At 49.0% G+C, this 21,904-nt stretch overlaps 9 protein-coding genes across 9 annotated transcripts; 4 read left to right on the top strand and 5 right to left on the bottom strand.

The window, feature by feature from the left end:
* Positions 1-337: 337 nt before the first annotated feature.
* LTR84_002474 (uncharacterized protein) lies at positions 338-1,009 on the top strand (the record flags this gene model as incomplete). The annotated part of the gene is made up of 1 exon (XM_064846084.1): positions 338-1,009. One exon carries the CDS (start codon positions 338-340, stop codon positions 1,007-1,009), a length of 672 nt encoding a protein of 223 aa, XP_064706309.1.
* Positions 1,010-1,133: 124 nt separating this feature from the next.
* On the bottom strand, positions 1,134-2,689 carry LTR84_002473 (uncharacterized protein; the record flags this gene model as incomplete). The annotated part of the gene is made up of 3 exons (XM_064846083.1): positions 1,134-1,496; positions 1,548-2,449; positions 2,497-2,689. The coding sequence occupies 3 exons, from the start codon at positions 2,687-2,689 to the stop codon at positions 1,134-1,136; spliced, it is 1,458 nt and encodes a 485-aa protein (XP_064706308.1).
* Positions 2,690-4,065: 1,376 nt separating this feature from the next.
* On the bottom strand, positions 4,066-5,376 carry LTR84_002472 (uncharacterized protein; the record flags this gene model as incomplete). The annotated part of the gene is made up of 2 exons (XM_064846082.1): positions 4,066-4,655; positions 4,707-5,376. The coding sequence occupies 2 exons, from the start codon at positions 5,374-5,376 to the stop codon at positions 4,066-4,068; spliced, it is 1,260 nt and encodes a 419-aa protein (XP_064706307.1).
* Positions 5,377-5,828: 452 nt separating this feature from the next.
* LTR84_002471 (uncharacterized protein) lies at positions 5,829-6,539 on the top strand (the record flags this gene model as incomplete). Its single annotated transcript, XM_064846081.1, has 1 exon — positions 5,829-6,539. One exon carries the CDS (start codon positions 5,829-5,831, stop codon positions 6,537-6,539), a length of 711 nt encoding a protein of 236 aa, XP_064706306.1.
* A 598-nt stretch (positions 6,540-7,137) lies between these two features.
* Positions 7,138-8,134, bottom strand: LTR84_002470 (uncharacterized protein; the record flags this gene model as incomplete). Its single annotated transcript, XM_064846080.1, has 3 exons — positions 7,138-7,704; positions 7,767-8,017; positions 8,080-8,134. 3 exons carry the CDS (start codon positions 8,132-8,134, stop codon positions 7,138-7,140), a joined length of 873 nt encoding a protein of 290 aa, XP_064706305.1.
* Positions 8,135-10,709: 2,575 nt separating this feature from the next.
* Positions 10,710-11,399, top strand: LTR84_002469 (uncharacterized protein; the record flags this gene model as incomplete). Its single annotated transcript, XM_064846079.1, has 1 exon — positions 10,710-11,399. One exon carries the CDS (start codon positions 10,710-10,712, stop codon positions 11,397-11,399), a length of 690 nt encoding a protein of 229 aa, XP_064706304.1.
* A 3,970-nt stretch (positions 11,400-15,369) lies between these two features.
* Positions 15,370-16,290, bottom strand: LTR84_002468 (uncharacterized protein; the record flags this gene model as incomplete). Its single annotated transcript, XM_064846078.1, has 1 exon — positions 15,370-16,290. One exon carries the CDS (start codon positions 16,288-16,290, stop codon positions 15,370-15,372), a length of 921 nt encoding a protein of 306 aa, XP_064706303.1.
* A 1,598-nt stretch (positions 16,291-17,888) lies between these two features.
* Positions 17,889-19,655, top strand: LTR84_002467 (uncharacterized protein; the record flags this gene model as incomplete). Its single annotated transcript, XM_064846077.1, has 2 exons — positions 17,889-18,176; positions 18,243-19,655. 2 exons carry the CDS (start codon positions 17,889-17,891, stop codon positions 19,653-19,655), a joined length of 1,701 nt encoding a protein of 566 aa, XP_064706302.1.
* Positions 19,656-19,867: 212 nt separating this feature from the next.
* LTR84_002466 (uncharacterized protein) lies at positions 19,868-21,832 on the bottom strand (the record flags this gene model as incomplete). The annotated part of the gene is made up of 4 exons (XM_064846076.1): positions 19,868-21,112; positions 21,178-21,260; positions 21,316-21,497; positions 21,567-21,832. The coding sequence occupies 4 exons, from the start codon at positions 21,830-21,832 to the stop codon at positions 19,868-19,870; spliced, it is 1,776 nt and encodes a 591-aa protein (XP_064706301.1).
* Positions 21,833-21,904: the final 72 nt, after the last annotated feature.

The following is a 21,904-nucleotide window of genomic DNA, read 5'->3' as shown; positions in this document are numbered from 1 at the left end:
GCTCCGGAGTTTGCATTAATATTTACGGTCAAATAGGTATTCCATTCCATCTGACAAGTTCAGTTTATACTTTTCTGTCCACTTTCCTTCAATTTGGGCTCGTTTTATAATTATCTCTTGTCTCGTCACCCCTGCTTGGATATACGGGCGATATTTATCCCACCCACCTAATATAGTAAAGCCCAAGTGGTTGTGCAAGCATGCATCCATCAAGCCACATCAATCAGAGGCCTTCGGGAGCCTCCACTACCCGGAGGTTGATTTACGGCCTGCTTGTTCTGGGGCTGTTAAGCAGCCTGTACAGCTGGGCCGACTCGGTCAAGGTATTTGCTCCCAAATGATTGTCATCGGGCTCAAGACTCACATCCGCATTCGCAAGGCGAGATGGTACATATTCGACACCGTCAAATTGCAGCATCTGGTCGATGAGAGCCTGAGCCTCCACCCAAATTCCACAGCAGGAGTGGTGAACCACATCGTCAGCACCCTTCGCGAGCAATATGGCCCAGACATGATCGCTGAGAGCCCGTTTCCAGCAATCAGTGCGGACGGAGACGCCATCTCGCCAATTTCACCATATTCGTCCAAGTGGGTGTTCAACAATGCCGGCGGTGCGATGGGAAGCATGTACATCATTCACGCCAGTATTACCGAATACCTGATCGTGTTTGGCACGCCGTTGGGGACCGAAGGCCACAGCGGGCGGCACACGGCCGACGACTTCTTTTACATCCTCGAAGGCGAGGAGTGGGCGTACACGGCCAACTCGCTGGTCGGGGAGAAGTACCCCAAGGGGACGATGCATCATCTTAGACGTGGCGATATCAAGCAGTATAAGATGCACGAGGGCTGTTGGGCGCTCGAGCTCGCCCAAGGCTGGATTCCCCCAATGCTGCCGTTTGGATTCGCGGATACTCTGTTTTCAACTTCGGACTTTCTCACGTTCTCAAATACCGTCTGGTTGACTGCGAAGAGTATGCTTCGGTGTTTGTCGGTTGGGAAGATATAGTCGAAAGACCTGGGTGGCGTCATCCTCGATAACGGAAATGAGACGCTACCAAAGCGATCATTGATGATCGGCGACAATTCTGTCAAGCATTCGGTCCCAGGCATCCGTTGCCTCTAGGTACCTCTCACAGATGTCCGTTACTCCAGGAAATGGGCATGTTCAACGCGGTGACGTCAGGCAGTGTTGAGAAATCAACCATGTCGAATGTAAGGGATGCATCGTCCCAAACTTGAAAGTCTGTCATCGAGACCTCCATTCCTGCCTGGTCTTGTGAAGGAAATACTTCGTTAGGTCGTGGTGTATTTGCTTGTGGAGATGAGAGAAATTGAGTGTTGACATTTAATTCCACGGCGGACGAGGAGCCAGTACTTTCCGACGGGTTTGATGATGCTGCATAGTCTAGGAGATCCCATAGCAGAGAAGTTTCAACTTTTGGCGGCTGGATCTCTTGAGTCGTGGATTGTGCTAATCTTGTGAGCTTGGATTTCTAACAGTAATTAGCGACTACACGCTTGGGCGCAATGAGTTTGATCCTTACTGTATGTTGAAGATGTGGATTTTCGTCCGCCATCCTGTCTACGAAGCGTTGGCAGACTTCGAAGTCCTTGGCTGCTTTGGTAGCTAGGGTCCCATCTCTCGAGAATCGTAGAAAGAATAGCACTGTCGCAGTCATTGCAGCAAGGTGCCCCACGAAAGGATCATACACGGCAAAGTTGTGGTCCATACATAGATCAAGAATCCGGATTACCCATGCTGAGTGCAAGATAGCCTGGTCTGTCGCATGCTGTAGGAATGAGGGCGATCGCAGCCTTTGTTTCCGATGGATCTCGGCGAGATGCAGGAAAGGATGGTGTAAGATACATTGAATTACGTGGTACACCATTTGCATCGATATCCAGGCGGCCCAATAGTTCCGGGCTGTGGATCTTTCGGATTCGTTCCTCTCATGGAACTTGGTGTTGCGGAAGCGATGGACTTCAGGTAGAACAGTTTCAAATCGAAATACCAGCGATTTGATTTGCTGATAGGCAGAGTTCGGAGACCAGGCATCTTCGAGCTGTCCTTGCCTGATGTTCTTCAGATACACCATAAGGCTACCCCACGCCGACAGAAGCTGCATGAAATAAGAAGTGACACCTTCATCGACCTGTCCAGTATTGTGGAGCATTCGTTGGTATTCAAGGCCTTCATCTGATGCAGTGTGTGGTGTGGGAGGTGAGACTGGCTTGTCGGGCATCACTGCCTCTTCGGGGATAGCAGGGAGAGTCTGGAAACTACTGTTGTAGATCTTGTCCAGGATAAACAAGCTCCAACAACATCGTTGCAGCGCATCTGGCTTCTTTAATATACTTCGACCTGGGCCACTCGTCAAGATGCTAGTGCTTATCGCTAGACGTACAGCAATTCCAGTCGTCATCCAGGCTCTAACCTTATTGCTGTCTGCTTCACTTAGTACTCGTCATCGTTTTTGTTCGTGCCCAACTTACCCGCAATATCGTGGAGGCTCAGAAGACAGCAAGCCGTAAGTACATTCACCGCCGCGTTCGAATCCCCCATTTGACTGAAAATCAGCTCCCGGGACGAACGGATGTAAAACTCAACCGCTGCATTCTTGGAATCTTTGAAGAAGTCATCATCAGAATATTTCACCGTCAATGCCAGAAAGCTTCTCAAAAGCATGGTCGAAAAGTTACATATTTGTGTTGGAAGATTGTCGATATCAAACAGCGGGAGAGGTTGACAATGAAGCCTTTCTTTGTAGATGTTCACTAATTGGCGTAACACATTATTGGGCGGATCAGGTCTGGCACAGGAGTTAGTATGCCTTCTCAAGCTTTTTGTGCAACATAACCTGTGTATGGAGTCGAATTTCGACGTGAGAGCTGACATATCTAGGACTTCAATTGGCTGTGGTGTCAGCTTATCTCCAGGGTTGTCGGTGCTTGAAGTAGAGAACTGGTGTGCTCTGCTACCAGGAAGCTGTTCGGACTGCCTTGCGACTAGGAGACTGGCAAATGAGGTACATCAGTCATTTCCGATACAACAATCGCTCAAGCGTTGACGTACTTGACAGCGCCAACGATTTCTTCTACCCGTGCTTCGAGTCTCTGAACACGATCTTTCGAATCACTCCGTCCCTAGATTGACTGTATGAGTCGTCGTGGAGTAATTGTGAAGTGGAGATTATATCGGCGCCTGGAATAAGCCGTTTAGACTCACATTTCGCCTGCCATGGCGAGCATCTTTTTCAACTCTGTGCACTTCCTCGGTTCTTCCATAAGAGCATCTTTGATTCAGTCTGGTACAGAATGAGCACGCGGGCTTTTCGCCGGGGCACTTTGTCTTCTTCTTCCTATCCTTTGTTGGCATCAACAAAATTTTTGGCACCAGTGGGCACAAGCTAGTACCTGCAAGGATCGCATGCCTGCCGCGCTCGACCAAGCGAGCTTGCAGAATCACTCATGTTGACTCCAAATGTGTGTCAAATCAACGGTAGTCTTTTTCCATATCGATTCCTGTAACCCAACCCTTCATTTATAGTGCCGTGGAGTCGGCACCGATCTGACCAGGTGGTGTTACGTAGAAGCGAGATAACTAACTTAACAGTGGCGGCATCCCGAATAGCTTTTAGAGGTGATTGCGGGGGAGCTCTGGGAAGATTTAAAGCTTGGCGGATGCTGATTTTAACTAGTTTGTAGTTAAGGCTCTCACTGACCCTTCGGGCTGCACAGTATCAGTACTTAGGTATCTTGCCCAAGGTGCCTAACTCAGTATCGATCTTAGGGAACTAGTCAATCGACTGGCCCGGTATGGTACGAAGGACCCACTATAACCAACGCAGTATATGACTACGACTTGGAGGACATGAGGTTACACATGACTGCAGCACCGACCGAGGTGGTTGGCTATGGCGAGTTTCAAACATCTGGAGCCTTTGCAGGAAATGCTTCTAGGACGAAACGAATTTCCTCCCCGGTGCCCCTCGACCCTCACTCAGGTCGTCCTTTTGGCTGACTTGGTCTACTTGGAATCTAAGGATATATTCAAGACGCTCTTCATAGGTTCCCCCTGGCCATCTGCTCCCGTTCAATTGCTTCAAACAACGATTTGAAGTTGCCCGCTCCGAAGCCTGAGAAGTTGTTCCTTTGGATGATCTCAATGAAGACTGTCGGCCTATCCATAAGATGTTTTGTGAATAGTTGTAAAAGGTAGCCCCCTTCGTCGAAGTCGATGAGAATGCCCAGTTTCTGCAAGGCGGCGAAATCTTCGTCTAGTTTCATACCTGCACTTTGCAATCTTTTGGCCATCGACTCATAGTAGGTATCTGGCACAGAGATAAAATCAACTCCTCGTTCCTTCAAGTTAGTGACCGCTGCTATTATGTCGTCTGTCCGGAGGGCTATGTGTTGAACTCCAGCACCGTTGTAGAAATCGACATATTCTTCGATTTGTGATTTTCTGATCCCTGTTGCTGGTTCATTGATAGGCATTTTGATCTTTTCGTCTGGACTAGCCATGACGATTGACTTCAGGGCCGAATATTCTGTGCATATATCCTTGTCGTCGACCGACCAAAATCTGTGGAACCCTAGAGTCTTTTCATAGTAGTCGCAGGCTGCCTCCATTTCGTTCCAGTCCTGGTTACCTGTTTGCTAGTTAGCGAACTATAGCCTCCTTTAATGTCAGGTAAGCCTACCAACGCAATGATCAATGGCCATCAAATCTACTCGTGGCAGATACTTGGCGCTTCTTTCGGTCTCAGTCACGGCGCGGTACCCAGGAAGGAAAACTCCCTGATATTGGCTGCGTTGTACGAGTGTATGTGTGGTATCTCCATAGGTCCGAATCGTTGCGTGAGTTACAGATCCGAAATCATCGCTTATGGTAGTAGGCGCGGAGACCTTTAAAGCTCCCTTTGCCACCGCCGCATCGTAGACTGCATGGACATTGTCGACCTCAAATGCCACATCAACCACTGCATCTCCGTGTGCTCTTAGGTGATCATGGATCGCTCTCAGGAGTTGTCGATCTTCTTCTGAAAGTGACGTACTCTTAGTATCCGGGCTCTGGAGAGGTGAAGTAAGGACAAATGTTACGTCGCCATTTCGAACAACATGCGATGCGACCACCCGAGATCCTGTTTCGAGACCTCGATAAGCCACCCTCTCGAAACCCATTCTAGTAACATAGAAGGTGGCTGCCTGCTTTGCATTACCCACATACCAATGTACATTATCATAGCCTCTGTAGCTTGCAACTTGCTTGGTATCTTGTGGGAGTTGTGACCTTTGGGAGGTGTCCTTATAACTGGTCTTTCCAAGCACAGATGGAGGGGGAGATATATCATCTAGGGCTATTGGGGCCATGTTGGGCAGTTCCTCGATGTTGACAGGCTTAAGATCGTGACTGGTATCGCCTTGTTGGCAAGTTGTGGCTGCCGGCTTCAAGTTTCTCGGTTTCTTGAAGCAACCGAATAGTTATTGTCTGGAACAAACAAAGAGAGGAACTAGTTTCTGTAGATTTTTATGTCCGTCAGAGTTGTAATAAGTCGGAACTTGCAATTGCAACTCTTTGTCTGACCCGGTGGTAGCCGGGATTGCGGACGGCCCGTGTTCAGTCAACCTCCGTCCTCATAGGCACCGGGCTTTGCCACCGAAATTTTGCGGGATCCGCAGAACAAAAAGCTGATAGTATTGATGTACATTTGTTAACAATAAGGCTCCTATCATATCTTTAGTTCAAACACAACAACTTCAGGTTTTTCTGGCAATCTCAAGTTGGTAACTCGGTCGCGTTGAGATAGTGATCGGAAGGCACGATGGCTGGCACCAGTCTCAGCAACAACGATTCTAGCGTGTTGTCGGCACTCTTCGACCCAGAAGCTTCATTATCCAAATTTGCGCGGATAGAAGATTCGATACCGACAGGAATGAGCCTGGACGAGCTCAGGCACCTACAAGACTGTGAGCGCGACGCTATCCGCCCTATCAATGGCGAAAACCCAAGCACAGTTGATATTGAGCAGTCGATATCGAGGCTTACCAAAATTATCGATGCCAACTCACAGTATGCATCCGCATTGGCAAACCGAGCACAAGCACGTCGGATGCTGTTTCGAGATGAGAATCTTCGATCACACCCAGATTCCGTGCGGCAAATATTTGCAGATCTTTCTGAAGCCATCAGACTCTCAACGCCGAAGGACAGCGCAGATACTGTCTCAAGTTCTCAGGCCAATGTACTAGCATCCGCACATACTCACCGAGGGTATCTACTCCTTCTCGCAAGTAAGGATGAGATCAATCGACAAATGCTGGCTTATACTGTTGGGGTAGCGGAATTGTCTTTGGATGAATTGGTAGAGGCGGCGAGCCGGGAATTTGGGCTAGGAGGACGCTATGGAAATGATTCGGCTAAACAGATCGCTGTCAAAACCAACCCATACGCCAAGTTGTGTGGATCCATTGTGAAGGAAGCTCTGACGAAGGAGATATCTGATTACTACCAGCTGCAGATCCAAACAGTATAGATGTTTCAGGCAAGAAGCTACGGCATTTATTTCAATCAAAAGACGCCCTGCCAGGCGCCTGCCCAAAGATCCGTAGGGACTTCAAGCCTACAATTGGCTCCCCAGATTCTTAATTAATCTTCCTGCAAGGCTCAGTGAGCCTAGGGAATAGGGCTAGGTGTCCGTACAAGAGTTGAGGTATCAGTCTTTGCTTTCCTGTCCGCTCTTGAGATGGTCCTGGAGACTTCAAGTAAGCCTTACTAACCTGATATCGAGCGATTTGATAACTTTGGAGTATGCTTCCCAAAGAGTGGTAAATTTCGATATCCATGAACTTCCCGTTGACTGACAACCACCCGCTTAGCATTGCAACGCCCTGTGTCCTGGATTCACTAAAACCACTCTGATTGGGCCGTTGTTGGGGTCAAGGGTACTGTGGGATAGTATCATTGGTTGAGTAAGTCTGAACAAGTTTGAGTGTTGAAAATTGTGTGTACTTCACCCAAAACTGGGCAGGGGGGTTTTCCAAGGCTTTTCGCCCTTAGTACAATAGTGTTATTTAGCATCATGAAGAAAATCCTCCAGTGACCTACTTAACTCAAGGTAGAAAGCCTTTAACTCACTGTTTGTCCTGTTCTAAGATAGCAAGGACATCGGACAGTGCTTCCTGCTTTTTACTTGCAAGTATTGCCCTCCCTTGCGGGCCCGGATCATTCAATAGCATGACTTCCCTCCAATTATCAACATCCGTGACCTCGAGAACCGTGCCCGCTGGATACTTTGAATCGAAGCAAACAGCCAACATTGCCCTCGCGACATGTTCCGGCTCCAACATGAAGTCCTTCTCCTTATCTATAAAGCGTTCGGCCTCAGGGTGGTCAAAGTAGAGAGGTGTCTTGATAATTCCTGGCGCGACACCGACGACCCGAATGCCGGCCATCTCGTCCAAGCTGGCCATGCAGCGGATGAAATTACTAACTCCTGATTTTGACACATGGTAAAGCGGAGTTATCACGCTAGGCTTCTGGGCTCCAATGCTGGAGACGCAGCAAATGATACCTGGAGATTTGTGCCTGAGCATTCGGCGTATGGCGATACGTGTCATTTTGATTGGATGCAGCAGATTGATGTCCAAGATCTTATAGTGATCATCCACGTCGTCGTCTCTCCAGAATCCATTGTGCGACTGTAATGATCCGATGTGAGCCTTGATCAACATTTAAACACGGTCTGTATGGTTACACTGACTGGCTCGTAAATCCCAGCACCTGGGCACACGATGTATGGTACACCACCAAAGGTGTCCGCAAACGCATCGAAAGCTTCGTCTAGCTTCGTCCATTTGGAGGCATCGGACTTATGGAAAACGACCTTTGTTTTGCTGCTTGATCCTCGAATAGACTCTATCCAAGCCACTGCATCTCTATGAAGTGCTACATCCACAATGAGCACGCCACAGCCTTGGTCATAAAGTGCTTTGGCAAACGCCAGGTTGATCCCTAGGTGCCATCAATAAAAAGCATATCCTTGATCTGCAAAGAAGATCTGTCGCCCATCTTACCGGAGCCGGCACCCGTCACAATCGCTCCACTACCCTGAAGCTTGGTCGCTGCCATGCTGCCCGATAGTAGCGATGCAGAAGTTGTGATGTTGTCGTCAATGTCGTCAAGGCTGGGAAAATATCAAGGCTCGAAGCTTGAAATGGTGACAAGGAATATCACAATACTTTATGTCGTTGTTGATTAGCAAACTAAGTAGATGTCTGACGGCCTTCTTAGATAATTGTTCTCTGGTGTCGAGCGCTGAGAATGAGTTGTGGAGTAAGCCACCTCGAACCCCTCTCCATGATAGTTCTCCAACATTTATTACCGAGGGCACGGCAAAACGAAGTCCGGAAGGTAGAGCTTGCATGATTGCCATGCCGGAGGGACATCCATTCAAAGGAGCAGAGCCGGTTTCGCGGAGGAGATGTAGCGTGAGGAGTGATTGTGGATGGGCTTTCAACGGATCTAATATTAAGGAGGGCTACACATTTTGATGCATGGCAAGCAGAGCACTCTTTCCCTGCTACCATCGACGGTCACCATATTTATATTGCAACAATCGGCATCAATCGCACAAGGGCGGCCTTGCATGATGACGGTTAGCCGATCTCCTGTATTCGAGTCGCACTTACGTTATTGTAACCCTCTTGAAGCAGTCTGTAGCTCAAAATGCCCTGGACAGCATAGCGACCCCCAGCGAAGAAACTGAAAGTGAATATCCGGAGTGTAAATTGTGGTCAAAGACGACTTTCGATTTCGTCTTTTGAGTACTGGCGATTTCCTTGTACGCAAGGGTCTGACAACTAGTCGTCAGGATATTGGTTGGCAGAGCCCGAATCTACCCCTGCGCGTACCAGCATCTTCTTGGTAATAGTCCACCTAAGGTTACACGATGCCTTGTCACGGCTTGAAACTGAACCACATAAGAGATCCGCGGTTGTCCAGAGCTGTCAGCTGCATGGAGAACGTAGATACCCATGCTCTTGAGTCTTGGACTTCGAGTTATTACCATAGATTCGTATGTGGTACGATCTCACAGTAAGAACACGGTTGAGAGGTGGCCATAAGACCTCGCTGAGACCCCGTTTCCTGGACTATGAGCTGACTTCGACGAGCTGGAGCATTTTCTGCAGCAAAATAACCGCAGGGAGCTTACTTCAGACCCAGGGATCCAGTAGAGCATTCTCTATATCGCAACGTGAAATGGTCGCATTTTGACTCCGGCCATGTGTGAAGTGTCGAGCAATTTTGTCCGGATCATCATCTGACATTAATGGATGCGGACCATTGAGCTCTCTGGGAAACTTTCACGGCCGTCAACCAAGCGATACAAGAGCGGTTAGAGGCGTTTGTCTTCCAAAGTTATTGAAGCACCAAACTACTAGTGGTCTCCACAATGCTCTGGGAGGAGAGGCAAAACTCCTGTGACGACCAGCTGTCCGAGGTACAGAAAGCAAAGTTGAATATGTCCTATGACAAATAGTACAGCAAGCAAGTAGTCCTCTCACATCAAAATCAAATTCTGGCAGAAAGCTTTTTGAATCTATAAGGACCCGGACTGCTTGATAACTGCCTGGGTATTTGATCTGTATGGTTACTGGTGCATGGATCTAAGCGAGAGACTTTACCGTATTGGGGAAACGTTTTGCTGCGCTATGGTTCGTTTGTGGTCCCACTTCCCGCATGCTTAGGGGACCCTTAAGCAGACTGTCATACCATGATATGCAACAAAGTTCCTCGATTCCAGAGCGATAAAAGCGATTCAAGCTCTTCATTCTGCAATCCAGGCTATACTAGGAGCTCGGATTCGCGTGGCGGTTCTTTCAGATTCAATCATTTGAAGGTCGCACTTGATTTTGGGATGGAGGACGAGTTATTGTTCCTTAACTTCGACGGTACAGACTTCAGATCTCGCAATCATCTGATGAAAGCACAAGCTCACGTACAAAAACGTCGACATCAGCTTAAGTTGGCGACAAAGGCAAAAGCATCATCTAAAGCAAAATCACAAGAGCCTAGGCTGACATCGAATCCAACTGCCAGCCAACCGTGCCTACCATCCAGAGCTGCTGAGCAACACAAACAAATTCAAACCGCTAGTCTTTCACGTCCACCTCTGACTGATTTTAGTCAGCTGCAATTGATTCCGGTACACAGAGACAGTACAAACTTAACACCGTCCGTGCCAGCCTCTGTTTTACCAACAGTCACTAAGCTACTCTCCTGGTGTCGAGATGTGGTTTTATATGAGATGTATCCTTTTGAGACTCGGTGTGAGGTCGCCCTATCCAAGGCAATGGAGACAGAGTGGCAAGATGTTATGGAAATGGCGCACGATGAAAGTCGATCTTATCCCTTATTCGCTTATCTGGCCGCTTCGATCTCACAACGTCTCTCACTAAAAGAGTACGAAGCTTTATCATTGAACTGGAAGGTGAAATTCTATCAGAGAATTAACACATATCGCCTTCAAGGGCATCTAGTCGATGAACAAGGATTTGGGAGGCTCATAATACTAGCTTTTTGGGCTGAGTACGCTCCGAACAATGTAAAAGCTGCTAATGTGCACCTCAAAATGATGCATACATTTTTCAGTGACAGACTGGAAAGGCCTTGGATGAGTTCATGGTGGAAAGAGAGACTCATCATGGCTGATGTGCTGTACTCGTCAACGTACCTGACCACGCCTTTATTTAATCTTGACAAATGGGGGTTCGAAGCATCGTACGAATGTTGGAGACAGGAATCAGGCTTCGATAAATTCTGGGAAGAAACTAAAAAGCGTTCACGGCTAGATAGGGCCATCAATGACTGCGCTTTACGGGCTATCTTTGACCACCTTAGAGAACTGCTGGCCGCAGAGCAGTATGTCCGAGATAACCCTCAACCGCCAACAAGCGACTCGTTCCGATGGATGAATGCGCGACGCGAAGAGTGTGAGTCCCGCCTCCTTAGTGGCTATACCGAGCTGGACGGAGCAGCATCGGGCAATCACTTAAGAGGCAGTGAGAGTATCATGCTAGCAGCATGTACTTGCCTGGCAGCAATCTGCTGGATCGAAGTAACCTTCGGTTTTGCGTTGCCGAAAAAAAGAGATCTGTTGCTCTCTCGACTCACTACTTGTATCTCAAACTGTGGGGCTGTGCTTTCAGGTAAGCTCAAACTTTGGATTTTGTTCGTTGGACTACTACTGGAGGGCTCCGTTCGAAATTCACCATCTGGCAATGCGTACATGATGCAGGCGAAAGAAGTACAGCAAGAATATTGCACCACAGCCGAGGCTGTTCTGGAGGGTTTTCTCTATTCGAAAGATCAAGGAGCGTACGGCCACAATTAAATCGATGCCTATTGAAGGTAAAATGGTTGGGTATAAGATCCTGTGTGCTACTAATGCCCAGGCCGCGGTACTAGTGCAAAAGAACATCTCGCGCATCTCATGTAGCAACATTGATAATATGGGATTGTTCAGCAGACCTAGGCGCCTTGCAGTCCGTGGTTCAACAGTGTGACCATCATCGACTGCCTGTTCGATTAAGATACGAAATAGACTTCGCAGATCAATCAGCAATTATCGAGTCTGAGTGACCAACAAGTCCCAAAAAAGCGGATTATGTTAGGCGGGCCTGACAAAAATGATACAATCCCGCGTTGGTTCTCGCACGCATACAGTGTTCATGAGTGGTCGACCGGAGCCATCATCCGTGAACTTCGCTACTCGCTGAGGGCGTGAGCGAGCACGAGTTAGAGTTGAGCATAGGTGGTCACCCCATAAATGACGGCAGAGGATCGATGTTATCTGCACTAACTAGTGCTAATCCCGTATCTCAGTCCCCGAAGCCGACCCATCCCAAGGTCGTTTCGCGCCACCTCGATTTCAGAGATTACCGCGGTCTGCGATATGCATTGTTCTCGAACTCTTATCCTTCTCTACTCTCGACTCGACCAACCCTGAGTTGCCTTGAAGCGTTGCTTTTCAGCCTGGGGATCCATATGACTAAGTCGAAGGCATAAATGCGACGTCGATTTGCGCCACTTGCTGCTCAATGACAAATCTTTGGGCCGATTCTTGATATGGTCTAGTTTCAAAGTTTGTCTAGCGAACACATCTGCGCGCTCAATTCCTATCGACAACTTCGCGTTTCGTACACTTGCAAATGCCTCCCACTACTTGGGTCAACTACACTGATTCAGTCAACCCGGCTGATCGAAAATTACGACAACGAGTGTACTCTCACATTGGAAAACACTTCAGAAACAGATCAGCGCCTAGCAAGAAAACGAATGGGCAGAATGAGCTCGATGAGCTGTCCACGGCTAGCACTAGTCAACCAGCGGACTCTACAAATAGGGGTGAAAATCCCAGAGTTCGAATAAAGAGACAATACGAGGTGACCACGGACGACACAGTGGCATCTTCACATCTCTACCATGACCATCCACTCATACCGAGCATGACGAGGTCTCCCAGTCCTTGCCTTGGTTCATTGGGGCCGACGTGTAAGCAACTGACCAATGTCGATGCATCAATAATGCAATGGTACCTGGAAAAATCTCTATCGGTAGTCTACAGCCACGAACTTGGCCAAGCTGTGAACAGTTCCGTGCTGGCTCACCGATTCTTTCCTGTACTGCAGCATACACTGCAAATAGCGATACAGGATTCGCAATTGTTGGACAGCTTGATAGTTGTGACTACCTCAGGGATGCTAGCATTGGCGCAGAATACCGAATTTCTTGTGACTGGTTATAAAGTGTACTCCCAAGCTATGCAAAAGCTTCGGCGTTGCCTCACTGTCCTGGAAAACCTTGAGGTGACCACCGCTATACATACAATTTTGCAGCTATGCATGGGCGCCTTCCACTATGGTCACATTGAGGCTTCGCTGATCCATTTGAAAGCACTCTTACATTTTGAGCAGAGTCTTCTCGACGGGGATATCTGGCAACAATGCCTCTTAGGAACCGCACGTCTATACGATGTCTATCTAGCTGCCGAAAATGGTGAAGCTCCAAGGATGACTTCAAATAGTTCAGTGCCAGACTTACCCTCTGATTGGACGAGTACTCAAGTGCACTCTGAACGGGCAAATCATGGAACCACAAATCCTTCCTCGTCCGGGGAATCTCAGGCGCGAATGATTGATGGCCAAAGCAAAACATGTGTTGGTTCAAGTGAAGCACCGATATCCACGACCGAAGATGATACTGAGAACAATGGGTTTTTCCATGCCTTCAATAGGAGTCTTCTACCATGGAACCTTGTGGGATTAATAGCGGATTATCTGGAATTAACCAAATTCGTCAATGTATCTATGATTTCAGGCACATTAACTATGGAGAAGCTTGAATGGTCGCATGCGCAGACTATTCATACCATACATGGCCTATGCTGTGCATACAGTCTGACAGATCTACCGCCTGGCGTAGAACCTGGAAAATCGTCAGGTCTTGGATGCCAAACCCTGCTTGCACGGGTTACCATCCTTGCTCTTCAAATTCGCCTGATAACTTTACAAGGTCCCCTGCTCCAACGAACAATGGAGCAGGTTATGAGGCGATTGAAGAAAAACCTTCACCTTTTATCACAGGAGACGGCACGAGACGGTTCGAGCGTGAACTCTGACTTGCCAATACTGCCTTGGACGTGGATGGGAGCTGCTCCACTTATCTATCACCGATTAGTTCTATGGGCGATGATTGTTGGGATGGTAGGTGCTCGACGCGTGCCAGCAGATCTAATGTGGTTTGAAAACCAGGCCGGGCTTCTGTTGCAGATCCTCAATATAGATACTGTTGCGTCGATCGGCAAGTCGTTGAGCCTTTTTGGGTTTCCCTCTCACGACGAAGTAGACTGTGTTCAAACCACAGGAGTTTCTTTCATGACAAGGTACCTTTGGATCAACCAACACATCGTTCAGACATAGTCCATCCCAAACCTCGCCTTTGGCGAACACAAACATTGGATATCGGCCACATATTTGCAGTATTGTGAATGATTCATCAAGAAATATTTCTGGTCGGGATTAAACCGCTAAAACAATGTGGTCGGGGATGGAAGTTATAAAAAGCTTTCCAGACTGAACATTTGGACCATTCTTAAATGACACATACACATGATGCCCAGTTATTCCGACGATACCCTCAACAGCCGGAGATAGTAGGTCGGACATTAGGGTCACTGATCACGGGCAATCCGACCACGGCACGACTCACGTGCACGGGCCGTCTCATTGCCGTGATTGCCCCTCAAATGACTGCGTGCTACACAATCTCCCTCCACAGACTCGGTCCAGGACGAATTCCGCATATTGATTTTGCGGCTCCACCGGGCCTGTGTCATGGATATTTCTCGTCCCGAAGCAGACATGCTGATAGAGTAGGTCTGAGTGCAGTGGAAAGCCTGCACTGGTGTTTCGAGTGGTCCGTGGCTTGTCAGCCGTGCAATTGAAGTTGCAAGCGATGTCAGTATTCGAGTTCCTTAGCAGCAATAAGGACGAAACTACCTTGCATAATTCCAATCGATAGAACAAGTGCGTGTACCATCATGATCGGTGAGGAAATCTTCGGAACTCAAGAGCTTTCGTGCCGTGTGCCACTGAGTCAGCCAGCAAGGCTCTGTGAACAACCGAAGCGGGTCAGGCTGCAGCTAGCACTGTTAGTGGGACTGCACCCCTGAATATGTCCCGGAAGGTAGTATTGAAAGTTTGGGGGCCACGCCGCTCACAAGCGGCCCGCGAGGCTGCAGAGCTCTTTTCCGTCGGGCTTGCAGAGTGATGGCTCGGCGAAACCCTTCTTTGTATATTCGCAGTTTAGATTGTTAGGTTTTGGGCTGGTCTGAGACCAATACACAAACCTGGATGTACAATAAGAATATTACGCTACTAGAATCGTTGAGGTTATCATCGATGGTATTGTTGTATTTTATCGTGATATGGTATTATCATACAGCAGTATGGCTACTGAACTACGCATGCAGTCATAGTACCCGTCCCAAGGTAATGATGTTGGGCACGTCCAGCATCATATTTAGTCTCCATACGAACTCAGGTGTTGTACATGGTATGTAGCGTTGAGGCGAGCAATACAATCCCTTTTCCCTTTGCTGGAGCCTGTATACTTCTCAGCATTGGCTATCTACGTCTGTCCTCGCTCTCATATTACAGAGCTAGCCATAGACTTGATAGCTGAATCATGACATGATTGCGATATGCTTGTTGCAGCAAAGGTCTCGAACGTCACAACTCGTAATGATTTGGATTCGTCGTTAGCTGGGCGATAACTGGAGCTTTGGGCGGCACCAAGTCAGATTAGAGAAGCTCTTGAGCCGAGTGACGCACAGTTCGTGATTTGACCCGTTTGTGTACTGGTGGTTCTTTGACCATGGCAGCCACGTGTCTTGGGCCAACGGGGAGCTCGGTGGTATCTTTCCGCGACTGAATTTCGTAGACATCGTGTGGATGTCTATCGTCCAATTCGATCAAACTCCCTTCATCCCCCTTCTCTGGATAATAAGGAGCAGGAGCCTTGTGGCTGATTGCCGATACAGAGCTAGATGCGCCATGAGAATTCTCTGCTGGTTGTTGCACAGAGTGTGCGGTTCGCTGTTTGCGAAAGCGCCAGTAGAAAAAGGCTAGCGCAATGCTCAACAGCACGATAGCGATCACGAGTACGATCACGATATTGAGGACGCTCCCACTCAGTGATGTTCCTGTTTTCGACTCAGATGATACTGCTGTTGATTGTGACCCAGTACTTGTTGAGGTTGTAGCTGGAGGTGTCACAAGTATCACCAGTGTGGATGGGACTGTGATTGTTTGGATGTTCGGTTGACCACTGGTAGTGCTCTGCGCACTTGTCTTTGACGCCGAACTTGTGGCAGGAGTGGTAGATGTCTCTGAAGATGTAGGCTCGCTAGTCGTAGTCGCAGTGAGACCAATTTGGCAGTAGAGGGAGAAGACCTCAGTGGCGCTGTCTGCATCTTCAGTTGACCCCGGACATGCATTCAGCACCGCTGTTGATATGAGACCTTCGAAGTGCGAAGAACTAGCCGTGCAAAAGCATGAGTACGAAGTCAAGGCACCACATCCAGACTTCTGGCCTCTGACAATGCCACTGAGAGGTGGCTCCGCACAGGAGTTGAGAGATGAATAGTCAGGAACTTGATTGACCCAGATCTGGTCACATGATACTCCCATGCATAAGATCAAAACACTGAGAATTTGTTTCATCATGGGCTTCGAAGAAGAGTGAATATATTATGGCTGATCAGCTGTCCGGGAAAATTCAGCCAGGGCCAAGAATTTGAGTTGGGTTTCTGTTCATCGATATCGATGAATAGACAAAGGGATGATGCTTTGCGCCGGATTATGGTCCGAAGAATTAACAGTGACTTGAGACACTCGGGGGGAAAGCGGTTATTTCTCACACTGCCTAGTGGGCAATACCAGTTGTGTGCGATCGCAACCATGCAACATGGACAGACTGGAGTCTAGTCAATAGGTTCTAAACCCTCAATCTGGATCTGTACTGGTAACTGGCGCCTTCATGGGAGAGTACTGAAAATCCAAGCTCATACCGCACCGCACAAGCTCTAGGCTTGGATATCGAGATTGGGCTCCAAGCCTTGAAGGCCGCAGTGTCATTGATCTAGTGAGGATTGTCGAGAGGGGCACGTCCCGCTCGGTGGCCCCATGACTAATGCATGGGCGGGAAACAAATCTCGCTTCTCACAGCATGCAAAAGTCTTATGACTGGGGAGGCACGTATCAGGATATCCTATATCGATATTCGAGGTTTCCAGCTACGAACAATTCCCTTCGTATATGGATCAGACGAGTTTGGATTCACAAGTTGATGAAGCAGGTGCAAAGGCCATCAAAGCGATTGAAATAAACGGAGTCTTTTTCAACCACTCGCATCATCGGCGGCGAGGGTCACACAGCGGTGTGGAGGCATGGCCATTCATGCTCCACACATGCCGTTGGCACGGTGTGGCTGAGATCACATTGTTGATCAATAGGATGACTCTGAGGACGGGGGGCGGCTTGAGAAGACTGTCGTTGAATCGGGCAGAACGTAGACCTTGGAGGGCGTTCTTCCGGGCGGTGATGCAGCAGACTCGTGGACGACTTCTACGACTCTCCTGACGCCCCCATGGAGGGCAGGCCCCCAATTCGTACATGGATATGGAGTCGAGTCGATACCTCTGATACGCAGCAGCAAAAGCAATTCGACAAGCGCAGGGGAGATAATAAATGCCATCACTGACCCACGATGATGAGTAACTCCTTTGGTGGTCTTTGGGGGTTAGCATTCTCCAAAGCACTTAACATCTTCTTTGATGAAACGTTCTAATGGTACCTACTCACAGGCACTAGTATAACATCATTTTCTACTTCGAGTAAGTACATGGTAACATTTCAAATGTGGGATTGCCAATACTCACCGGTCAGTCATCGATTCGTGGAATTTCAACTGTAGCTCAACAAGAAGACTTCCGGGACATTGCAACTAACTGACCGGCATTCAACGACTTCGTCAGAGATTTGGTCAGGGGTCTATTTGATGGTCAGCCTGATGTCTTTGAAATCCCAGTCCTGGACACCTGGGTCGGAAATTTGCTTCGATTGCCTTTGGAACTTGAGAGGGAAATAGCATTCGCAGATGACGTAATGCAGCCGCCTCCGGACTAACGATTTCCCTTCCGGCTGCCGAATCACGTGCAAAGATTTTGATACAGTTTGTTGATTGACATCCAGCACAATGAAATGATTCTGCGTATTGCCACTACCCTCAACATTCCTCGGACATCTGCCTCGTCTCCGAAATGAGATATGGCGGAATTCAAGGGAGTCAAGCACTTCTATGCCGCGCAAGAGCTGGTAATTTAGAACGCTGGTTGAGACGGAGCCGCCTGAGCAAACCCACTGTCGATGGTAGACAACTCACTGCTATCTGGACGGGGCAACGATGGTCCAGCGCTACTCCCGACTCTTCAAACCTAGCCCCGAGGCAGAAAGATGAGACAGGAGCACAAATACCAACTACGGTACCTAACCTGCCTTCTAGAAAATGGTCGACTCCTCTAGCGAAGACGATTGCGCAGGCGATTGAGGTATGAGCTATCCGACTGGGACTGTTGCGAAGAGCATTTATCACTGACATTTCTACGCCTTCGTAGGTGACTGGACCAGTCTCAATTGCTTCTTATATGCGACAGTGTCTCACCAACCCCGATGGCGGTTACTATACCACGAAGCGGCCATCCACAGATCCTACAGACCAGTTCGGTACTGCCGGTGATTTCGTCACTTCTCCAGAAATATCACAAGTATTTGGTGAACTAGTGGGGATATGGTTCATGACAGAATGGATGGCGCAAGGCCGTTTGAAAGAAGGGGTTCAATTCATCGAAATGGGACCGGGCAGAGGCACCTTGATCAGCGATGTCCTTCGGACTGTCGGGCAATTTCAGACTTTCGCCAAAGCCATACAGGCAGTCTGGCTGGTTGAAGCAGGGCCAGACCTGAGACTGAAGCAGAAAAATCTGCTGTGCGGTGAACAGGCGGAGATGAAAGAAATCACTGATAACAGTGGTAAGAACAAATGGTGGGAGGCCACAAGTAAACAGGGAATCCCGGTTAGATGGGTCGAGGATATTGTCTTGCTACCCGAAAGCGGAGCCAGTATGCCATTCATCATTGCCCATGAATTTTTTGACGCGCTGCCAATTCACGCGTTTGAGTCTGTTGCACCAAAACCAGAAGAGCAGCGCCGCGATGGTGCAGAGGCTCTGTCGAACGGCCAGAGTCAGCCAGCTCCGAAGCCTTCTATGGCTAGTAAACTTCCCCAATGGAGGGAGTTACTTGTGGCACCGACCAACGCAAAGTTCAGCATTCCTCTGCCATCTGACTCTATTAAGAAAGAAGAGAACAAGGAGCCAGAGCCGGATTTCCAGCTCACACTTGCGAAGTCAAGCACTCCGAGCTCTCTAGTAATCCCTGAACGGCCAAGGTATCGTGCTCTCAAAGCACAACCGTCTTCGCGCGTTGAAATTTCGCCAGAAAGTTCAAGATATGTGAACGCCTTTGCCAAACTAATTGGTGGTGAGACTCAAAAGCCATCTTCAGGTGAGCCTATGCCCAAGGCTGCAGGCGCTGCTCTTGTCATCGACTACGGACCGCTCGACACCGTTCCGATCAACTCTCTCCGTGGTATTCGCAAGCATAAGGTCATCTCGCCGTTCGTACACGCGGGGGATGCAGATATCAGTGCCGATGTCGACTTTGAAGCGCTTGCAGACGCTGCACTCGAAGCTAGCTCGAATGTCGAAGTGCACGGACCGGTCGAGCAGGGAGCATGGCTGTCACAGCTGGGGATCCAAGAACGAGTGCAACGACTCTTGAAGGCGGCAGAGAAAGAAACTTCTGGGGACGAGTCCGAAAAGAAACGACGAGAGCTCGATGCCGGATGGAAACGTCTGGTCGAAGGCGGACCCAAAGGCATGGGAAAGGCATATAAGGTAATGACCATTGTGCCTGAAAATAGCGGGAAAAGGAGACCTGTTGGTTTTGGCGGTGGCGTCGTTGGCTAATCATAAGCTACGACGAAATACCTTGATGTTTATAAACATCACACTGTAGAACTAGAATCAATTGTACAAATACCCCCTAGAAATCTACCGGCTCTCACTCGGCGTGGCCATTTCCGTTTCCATCTCTATTGATAGCTAAATCGATCTTCACAGGTACCCGCAGTGTCAAATGAGGAACCCAATCGTCCGAACTCGAAACATTTGCCCATGCATTACACTTCAAGATGGGCATCGAAGTCCCAGAACCGAACCTCCATCTCAGTGGCACGGACAAAGATGCGCACCAACTCGTCGATACGCTGCGGACTCTGACGGACGATATTCTTCTCGATCAACTGGCTGCCGACGCGCACGGCCTGCTGATAGTCGTCGGCGACGTAATTCTCGACCCAGCGCCAGTAGCGGTTTCCCTGCTCGGTCTTGACGCTCTCTTTCTCGCGGTACAGTCTCTGCGCAGTCGCGCCGTAGCCGAGCAGACACGGCGCCAGGGCCATCTGCAGGGCCAGCCAGTCCTCCGATTGCCCGACGTCGAGCACATAGCGGGAATATGCGACGCACGCAAGCGATTCGCGGCGTGTCGGGTCTTCGATGTCGGCTTTGGAGATGCCGAACTCGCGGCAGTAGCTGAGGTGGAGGTCCATTTCGCGCTCGATGTGCATGATGATGGTTGCTGATGCCGTGATGGCGTCCATGGTTTTGGATTTGTATGCTGCGAGAGCGTGCGTGCGTGCGAAGTGTGTTAGATATATGTAGTCCTGGATGAGGTAGTTCTTGAAGAGCGCTTCTGGAAGGGTCCCGCGCGCCATCTGGGTGGCGAATTCGTGGTGTGTGTATTTCTGCCAGACTGGGGTAACGGCGGGGTGTGAGAGGAGGTACTCGACGAAATAGCCTGGTGAGAAAGGTAGGGTCTGTATGCTGTGGAAGTGATTGATAGGGCCGGATCCTTTGCCTAAAGATGTCGGAGCGGTCACAATGCCTGCAGCAACATATCGAACCGCTATGCGTATCGATGTGTCCAGATCATAAGGCTGAGATCTGGATTTCTGCAAAGCGATGTTAGAGGCAATAGCACTGGCGAGGGAGCAGCCTGTTCCATGTGTGTTCTTCGACCTCACATATCGCGATTCGATGATGGTGTAATCATTGCCGTCGTAGAGGATGTCGACCGTGATGGACTTTTCTTCCTCCGATCCACTCTTGATATAGTCTTTAGTCAATGGCATGTGGCCTCCCTTAAGTAGGATAGCCTTTGGACCCAGACCGTGGACCATTTTCGCCAATGCTTTCAGATCTTCAAGCCCGGAAGGAGATTTATATTGTATATCCGCGTCCCGAAGTAGAAGAGTTGCTTCGGGTATGTTTGGTGTTAGTAAGCTGGTCATTGGTAGTAGAAGGTCACGTAGATTTCGCACGGCATCTCCCGGTAGCAGTTGAGCACCACTCGTCGCTACCATGACCTTGAGTATGTCAATTGTGAACCACAAGTTTGCAATAAAGTGATAACACCGAGGGGTAAACCTACAGGATCAACGATGATCGTCGACACATGATGCCGCTGCAAAGCTTCCGCAATAACCCGGATCGTCTCGGCAGAGGCGAGCATGCCTTTCAATATCAGGATGAACGACTTAAGAAGGAATTGCACCCTTTCATAACCTACCTGTCTTTACGACATCGCAGCCAATGTCCGAGAGACATGCATCAATCTGCTTGCCGACGAAGGATGGTGGGGTAACGTGTACATCCTCAACGCCCGAAGTGTTCTGCGCCGTCAAGGCGGTTGTCGCGGTCATTGCATAGCAGCTGTGAGCTGCGAGTACTTTTTGATCTGCCTCGAGGCCACTGTTGTCAACCCCTCAGTTTTCCGAAAATGGTGAGAGTTTCTTGATCGTGATAGACGTATGTACTTACGCTCCACCAGAGCTGTCGGAGCCAGCTATGACTAGGACTCGAGGGACCACCATGTTGATGATCAGCTTCAGTTCGGAAGCGGATGAGAGTCTTCGGTGGATTGATTTGGTTTCATACCCCCCAGAGTTGAAAAGTGATAGGTGTTGAGGATCCTTCGGGTTCTCGACGTTTGAGCTTGGCGAATCAACAGCATAAGATCCACCACCCCACGTACGGAGATATTTGATCACGTCCTCTCCAGAACTACTACTTGTGGCTGATTCCATGTGTTAATTTATGTCTTGCGATTAGAAGGCACAATGACCTGCGTGTGAGTCTCTCCTTGACCCATCATTCGT

The sequence above is a fragment of the Exophiala bonariae genome, assembly GCF_035927105.1.
Source record: "Exophiala bonariae strain CCFEE 5792 chromosome Unknown scaffold_13, whole genome shotgun sequence".
NCBI classification, from domain to species: Eukaryota; Fungi; Ascomycota; class Eurotiomycetes; order Chaetothyriales; family Herpotrichiellaceae; genus Exophiala; species Exophiala bonariae.
Note: the sequence above shows the minus strand (reverse complement) of the source record. Positions and strands in the feature narration are given on the sequence as shown.